General features: G+C 17.9%; 1 protein-coding gene across 7 annotated transcripts in view; it reads left to right on the top strand.

Annotated features, from left to right (window-relative positions):
- Window positions 1-9,280, top strand: part of LOC102674546 (protein held out wings) — a 30,417-nt gene that overhangs the window by 19,380 nt on the left and 1,757 nt on the right. For all 7 annotated transcript variants that reach the window (XM_006623526.2, XM_031514150.1, XM_006623528.2 and 4 more), the window contains one exon: window positions 5,875-6,002. In XM_006623526.2, the coding sequence (XP_006623589.1) occupies window positions 5,875-5,957 (83 nt within the window). In that variant the 3' untranslated portion in view covers window positions 5,958-6,002. The remainder of the gene's footprint in view (window positions 1-5,874; window positions 6,003-9,280) is intronic.

Genomic DNA, 9,280 nt, shown 5'->3' on the forward strand with positions numbered 1-9,280 from the left:
AATCGTCTTTTTTCTGTTTTCTTTAAATATATTTAAGTAATTCTACATTTATATACTTTACAAAAAAAAAATTGTTGTTAAAATTTTATTTTATATTTAATTCCATATGATGGTATGATTTTGTATACAGAGTATCCTACTCAATTTTAAATCTTCTATTGATCTAAATAAATAATTGAAAAGTTAAATAGTAATAAATAATATCAAATATCAAATTGAAAATTAAATTATATTTTTCAATATATTGTATATATTTAAAAAATTAAATATTTATTTATATAAAAACAAACTTATTAAATATTTGAGATATTTATTATAAAATTATATATTTTTACAATTTTTATTCTTAATTTTTATATAAACAATTACATAATACTTTATTAATGTTAAAATATTAATCTTTTAAATTTATTAGAATTCAATGTTACGAATAAAGGATATTGTGAAAACTTTCTTAAAAAAATTTTTTAGAAGTTAAAAGCATAATAATGGTTACTCTGTATAATAATGTTAGCATATATATATAAATACATACATATTTTTTTTGAAAATAAAAATAATAAAAGGATTCTCCATTAATAAACAAAAAAATACATTTTTACATATGTGTTTATATGTATTTTTTTGTATATATCGTAAAAAAGTTATATCGTAAATTATTTTATCGCACTTAAAGGCGATTATCATTATAATTATTGATATTATTATTATTTATAATTAATATTATCATTATTATTATAGAATTCTATTATCATTACATATTATCTTTTTATTATTATTGGTATAATCTTTTATTAATGTTATTATTGTTTTTGATATTATTACATTAAATTTGTGATTATTATTCTGATTGGCATGGAAATCATGATGATTTTAATATCAGAATTCATTAGTTAGTAAAAAAATTAAAAATTTGATATTATTTCAGATAATAGGATAATAGTATTATTTTATTATATTATTGAAGGTTTATATTAAGAAATTCACATCAGTCATTTGCTAGTCGTATCAGTTTTGATAATTATTTAACAATGGTTAATTATTCAATAATATTACAATTCGCATTTCTGAAACAGCAGCTAGTAGAAATATTTGATATAATATGCATATCGTAACGAGAAAGTCGTGGAGTTCCAAAAAAGGGATTATAATAATTGCTAGATACTAAAGTACTAAATGTGTAATATAAATTTTTGTATCATATCGCGTATTTATACAAAACAAAAAAATATTGATTTTGACAAGAAAAAGTCTCTTATTTAATTTTTAGATTATTTTTTCCAAATATTAAAATAATTTTTGGAATAATTTCGTAAAATTATAAATAATTTATGTTCTTTTATATTTTGAGTAACAATGTTACTTATTTATATCCGGTATATGACTGTTTTTTCTTTTACTCTCAATGGTAAAAGAATTATTTCCTTAAAGGTTGTATATTGTTAAATTTTTATTGTTAAAGTTTCTATATTATTTAATAGAATTATAAATTCTATTTATATAATTACAAATTTATTAAAATCATATTATGATTTAAAAAAGTTTAATCACATTTTTATTCAAAATTTATTACATGATATGTGGTTTTAAAATGATGTTCTCTTGAGATTTTTTAAGATATTTTAACACTTTTGTTTTATATACTCGAATTTCATTAATTGTTTAAAACAAGATTTTAATACGTACAGTATTCAAATTCTTACGCGATTAATATAAGAAATCGATTCGCATATATGTATATACATAGTTACGCATAATCGTATCGATTAAAAAATGAAGACGAATCTTCTCTTTGTCAATAAAATACTCGATTATCGTATGACAAATTACACTCATACATTCGTTACCATTTATTATACATAGTGTAAATCATCAATGTGTTCAATAGGTATGATATGTTTGAAAAATAAAATACTCTCAATTATAATACTATTCAATTATAAATCTTACTATAATTGAAAATAATAATAATTTTCTCTATATAAATACGTACATGAACAAATAATTATCAAAATTAAATTATTTATTAAAGATTAGATTGATTGAAATTTATTTTTCGTAAAATTGTATTTTTTATATTATTTTATATTCATTACACAATTTTTTATTATATTATTTGTTTTTTATTTATAATTTTTATATATTTTATTTATATTCTTATATCTATTATCATTTTCTTATTGCATTTAAATATTATAATATGCTCATATATTATATAAAAGAATATAAAAGAATTTATAATCAAAAATTCAATAAAACTTTGATATTTTATTTAAAAAAATTCCTGATATATAAAATATTCGTATTATTCGTAAAATAAAATATTAATTATTATATCTATTTTAATTAAATAGATCGAAATAATATAAATAAATTCAAATGTAATTTAAAAATTATGATTGATGATATATATTGCTCATATAAAATAATAAGTTAAATTTTGGAATTATGAATATAAAAAAAAGAGTCGGTTTTATATGAATTTTTTTTAGAAAAAAAAAACTTCTAAAACATCGATCGAAAAATTAGATATAAATAATTTAATTTTGGATATAGAATATTTATATATATTTATGTTTAATATGTAAATATTAATGTTTTTATATTTCACATTATTAAAAGAGAGTTTTATTTTTTAAATATATCAAATCTTATGACATGCAACATATTTTATTTGTATTATTTAAAAGGATATAAAAGAACGAATGTGCACATGTCAATACATCTGTATGTTCGATTCTGTGGTGCATTGCCATATTGATTATATATTTATATATATAAATATATGTATAAATATATATTATATAATGAATATTTAATGAAATAATCAAATATTATTTATTATTATAATTTTAATAAAATTATTGATATTAATATAATTTAAAGAATAGGAATTAGGAATAAGAAAAGAAATAAACTAATTTCTCGTCAAAGAAAACATTAAATATATCTCTTTTCTTTCTATATTTTCAGTTTTTTTATTTAATTAATATGATATATTATACAAATGAATTTAATTTTTATAAATGCAATAAGTCAATTATAAATTTTATTAATATTATAAATTTCATTAACATAAAATGTAATTTAATATATTTTATTTATTATTGCAAATTTTGAAATATTATAAATTTAACTGTTATTCATTGTGGAATTATATTTTTAAATGTTTATTATATCTATTTTACTCATTCTCATTGATGCGAGAAATTTGTTTATTTTCAGTTCTAAAGTATTTTAAGGCCTTTCACAAGATATAAATAAATTTAAAAGTTATATCGCATTTGAAAAATGAAAATATCTTAAGGCCATTTCTTATATTTATATATGATATTATTATTATTTATTAAAATTTTATACTATAAAAAATAAATAAACATTAAATGTACGCTTATTAAATTTATGTAAAATTTAGTGTACAATAGTTTGATACATAATTTACAAATGCACATCTATATTTCTAGTTCTTTTATTCTATGTGAATAATTGTTTTCTATAAAAATTATATAATTAGATATATTAAATATTTTTAATTATATGTATAAAAATATATTATATTATCTATTTATTTCGTTTTTATTAGTTTTCGTTATTTTATTTTTTATCTTTTTAAATCATATTGAAAACTATATTGAAATCATAAATTATGTAAATAAATATTTTTCAAATATATGATTACAATGTTTTTGAAAAATTCAATATATGTATTGGAGCTAAAGCATACATTAGGTGTGTATAAAATAAAAATAAATTATTTAAGAATTAAGAAAATTAAATTGAAATGAATAAATTGCGCTCAATTCTTGTCATATATTGAATATAGAGAATTATCATACAAAAATATTTTGTATATATCTTTCTCCTGAGAAAGAAACATATAATAGATATATTTAAATCTAGAAATTGTATTTTATGCATAAATAATAGTTATCACTTAGAAATTAAAAATAGATATTTTTTTATATATTTTTACTTTATCCATATTTATTTTCTGAAAATAATTGAATGTGATTTATAAATAAATCACTATTTTTTTATAGCAATAGAGGAAATGATTGTTATAAATGACTATCACCAAAACTTAGAAAATAATTATGATATGTACATGTATATCATTTAAAAGAAAATCAATCTTTTTTATATGTCAATAGATTTTTTTTTTTACTAATCATCGCTTAAAAAAAATATTACATTAACACATAAAATATAAATTTTTTAGGTTTATATTATAGTAAAATTTTTTTTTAAAAAATAATTCAAAATTGATTAAATATAAAATTTATCAAAACCAAAAATAGTTCATATTCATCAATAGTATTATATTAATAAGATTATATATTTTAGAAAATATTTTCTGAATTTTTTATACCAAAACTATATTTTTAGTTATATTTTTAAATTGTCTTATTATATTTTATATTATTTGTTCTTTCTTTAAAAAAATAAAATTTATTTTCAATATTTTTATAAAAATTACACAGATTCAAAAATGAAAAAAAAAATTTGAAAACTAAATATTAATAAGAAATAAGATATTAAGTTTTTTTAATATGTCACAATATTTTATATTTAATACTAAAAAGTCTCAAATGTATTTTAAACAAATTTTTATTTTAGAATTACTTCAATAATAATTAAATGCAATTTAAATATAAAATATAAAATATATAGAAATTTATTTTATTAAACTTTTTTATTTTAACAAACTTTTACTTCATATAGATTTAAAAAGTAACAATAAAAACAATATTTTAGGGACCAAATATTTTTATGCACTTATATTACTATTATGTATTAATATATTATGTATTCGATAGATAATAAGAAAAAAAAAATGAAAATTTGTAATACACATATTTAATATTTCATTGATATTATTTTTACGATGATTATACATGAAACAAATATATTTTTAAAGTGTCAATGAAATTGATATTTTCATATTTAAATAACAAAGTATAAGATCGATAATCAATTCATTTCTAAAAGAAGTCATATTGATCTATCTGAACTCTTATATAAAAATTCATCAGGTTTTGCAAATTCATAAATATTAAGATAAATTAAAAGTATTATAAATATTATAAGAAATTAGTGATTAAATGACTTATAATTAACTATAATTCATTCTAAACAATTTTCAAATAGACATATATGCGTGCTAGTAGTTTAAGTATTCTAAGTTTAATTAATAGATAATTATTAATAAATTAATAGATAATTATATTAATAAATATTCTATAAATTTCGAATGTTAAAAAATAACGACAATTTAATATAATTAATGTTTTACTGTTAAATATATATTTTTCCTGCTTGTTTTTTTTTATATATACAAGTGTAAAGTATTAATTATTTATAAATTAATGAAAAAAATTAAAATTTTAGAATGATAAAAATACTCTAAATATACATACCAAAACGTTAAAATAATATTTATTAATAATTAATACACATGTACATATACTTATATATATTATACTATGGCACTTTTATATTAATTAATATATCGGACATATCAGATATATCATGTATGAAATATAATACAAATATGATATATATGATATGAAATATATATTTCTATTTCGAATTTAAAAATTTGATTGAACGCAAACTGATAAAAGACAAAGAAAATTTCTTGATTTATCATATCGCACATGCAAATATGAAATATAAAATTTAAATAGAAAAAAAGAAAATACATGGAAAATATATGACAAAAAAGTATTGGTTTGCGTTTTAATTATCAACTTATGGATAATTTTAATTTACTATTATTGTTTATAGCGGCGGTTAAGTGACCTGCCGAGGACTGGAAATTGATATATGCATATGGAAGCAGATGAATTATACACATTTGTATGTTGGGGACAGGTGCAGCAGCCGCTGCGAAACAACGTAGGCACTTGGGTCAGATTCGCGAGCACCCTTATCAAAGGGCTGGTGCTTTGTCGTGAATCCGGAGAGCGCAATCGCAATACTATACGCGCCTCCGCGAAAAGGTTAGTTTTCTAGAAACGTATCATTTTTATATATTTTATTCCGATTTTCTCTATTTTTTGTAATATCTATATACCATGTATCTCTATACATTAATATTCATATATATTATATAAAGATACAGATATATAGATATCACAATGTTAGATATTATATTTAGAAATATGATACTCGAAATTTTAAAACTCTTTGAAATTCAAAAGTTTCGAAATTTTTTGCTAATTTTGCGATTGTAAGAATTGAATGTAATATGATTTTATTTTTATTTAATCAATACTAATCTTAAATGTTTAAAACGTTTAATTTATTTTAATTGATTTTACATTACAATAGTTTCTATAGAGAAATCGAAACTTTTGTAAATTAAAAAAAATGATAGTAGTTTTTATTACTAATTTGACTACCAATTTGTATTTGGAGAATTTCAAAAATTAAAATTAATTAAAATTTCTTGACAAAATCTTTAAAAAGAAAAAAAGAGGAGGAGAAAAAAGATTTTGAGTTCTGAAAATTTCGAATATTTTGAAACCTTAGTTTCGAATTCAAGTTTTACGAATCTGAAAATTAGGTTTCGTCTCATTTTTAATTGTATTTTTTTTTTTTTCACATAGCTCGTGTTACTTGTAAAAGAAATTTTTTTTTATAGAATTCGTTTTTCTTGAACTTTGTTTCACTTTCAACTGTTATATTAATGTTAAAATAATTAATTATTTGTAATGCGAAATTCTATATTTATTTCAAGTTAGTGGAAATGAATGTCATGAAGATACATTATTTATTTGGAATTTTCTTTATCAGAAATTTATCAAAATAAAAATACTTCTTATTATTTGATTATAAAATATTTACAATATAATATAATTCTTTTATATATTAAAAAAAAATGTACTATATATGTATAAAAATTTGAATACATATAAAGATAAAATTTTTTGAGAAAGTTTCAAAGTTTGAGAAAAATTATTGAAATTTATTAGAAAAAAATTCTTTCTTTTTTTTTTTCTTCTTCATTCTATTTTCTTTATTTTTTTTACTTTTTAAAAACTAATAATTTATTTATTATTTTTATATATTTTATATTTTTTTATATATTANTTTTAAAATATACTTATTTTAAATGTGTTACTTGTTAGATTTTTTATATTTAAAGATTTTTTAAAATATCTGATTTTCAATTAGATATGTTTGGCTTTTATTTAAAAAATTTTTATAATATAAATTATATTTTTATAAAAATAAATTTTAATTCATATTTTTCTACAGGAGACTTTAAATTAAGAAAAAAAGAAAGAAATATATCAATAATTTAGTTTTTTCTATACTTTTCTTCTAAATATTGTAATTTTATTAATTTTAATTTATTATATATAAATAATTTTAAATTATTTGTTGTCGTATAAATTAATATATAATAATAAAATTGATAAAATATATGTAGTATTACAGATTTTTACATATTATTCTATATCTATTTAGATTTTTTTATATACTTGATCATAAAAGCTTTAAGGTTTCAAGGTAATGTTAACTCCCCGCAATTAGGTATCAAAATTAAAAATATTTTTAAAAAAAATATTGTTAGTCATTCTTTCTTTTTTATGTTATAAAACAAGAAGATAGACGATCGAGAAACTACGGTATGGTATGGGTGCGCACCTATCTATTTCTTTTTTTTGTTTTATACCAATTTTTCGCATTTTTATATTAATATTAAAAAAAGTATTTATAAAGTATTATTTATTATAATTATTAATTATTAAATAATAGTTTATAATATAAAGTATATAAATTAAAAATAATAAAGGTAAAAGGAAAAGAAGAAGATGAAACATTCATTTTCTGAGGAGTAAATATGAAATCGATTTCGAAACAACATTACCACAACAGATTTATATATAATATATATATATATTTTTTTAAATAAACATATATAAAAATCTATAATCAGGATCAGATTATCATGTATTAGAATTGATTAATATTTTGGCAACTTGTGCCTGTGGAACACTTATTCATTCCATTCACGTCTGCCGTTTTATGCGTGTATATGCGCGCGTATCACGCACGCATTTAAAATAAATATTTATACAAAATACAAAATATTAGTTTATTTATTTCGAACGAAGATGACAGGGGTGGTACTACGATACGATGCGAAGGCTTGCTATATATCAACAACAATATATTCAAATATTATTTTATTGTATTATTTTTCAATTTAGGATGTTTTCGTTCCACCTGAATCCAGGACATCACTTAATATCGCACGAAAATATACATACAAATTTAAAAATATACGTATTTACCTTAAATATTTTCCTGTAAATATCACATTAATTTAATCGTAACTTTCTTTAGCATTCCAAGAAGAGAACATAATCAACTAATTTTACTCTATTAGTTCAAGTTTTTTTTTGTCTCTTCATAAAACAATTTTCTTTTTTTTTTTAATAACAATTTTTGGTGAACTTTTACATGTAGAAATAAAATATTTCATAATTTAATCCTAAAAATGCATTCTATCCTTTTTTATGTATCACCACTAACAATATCACGCATAATTTATAATGGCACCTTTATTATAAAAGCGATTTCATTTTTTTACACGAAACGTATAACTATGCATTGTCTTTATAAAACTAACCAAAAATGCTCCACACGGCCAAGTTGACACTAACTTGATGTTTCTATTTATATAGTATTATATATCTTCATGTAATGTATATAATATATTTCATAGCAATATATTCATAATTTAATAATTTAGAACAAATTAAAAAATGTTTGTTATTTTAAAGCAATTTATATGCTTTAATTATTTGTATCATTTTATATTTAAGTAATATTACATACATACATACATATAATTACATACATATTTATCATATGTTATAGTGTTAAAAAATTAATTTTTAATTCTAAAATCATCCAGAGTTTGAGAGAAAAAAAAAAGAAAAAAAAGTAAAAAGTATTATAAATTTTATTATATTATAAGTATTATAAATTCAAAATTATAATGAAAAAACATTAGACGTGTATTTTCGTAACATTATAATATCAATATTTATTGTAATATAATATTATTTTTGAATTTAAAAGTAGAAAACAATATTTCATATTTTTATATAATTAACCTTTCTTTTATATTTCATATGAATGAAAAAACAATTATTTGTAATATTAGAGAAATAAAAATGATTTGATTAAGACAAGCAAGTGATTAGCTAAAAAATTTATAAAATTTATTGAACCATTTGTTTTATATATATATATATATATA

The sequence above is a fragment of the Apis dorsata genome, unplaced genomic scaffold (genome assembly GCF_000469605.1).
Source record: "Apis dorsata unplaced genomic scaffold, Apis dorsata 1.3 scaffold_899, whole genome shotgun sequence".
Lineage (NCBI taxonomy): Eukaryota > Metazoa > Arthropoda > Insecta > Hymenoptera > Apidae > Apis > Apis dorsata.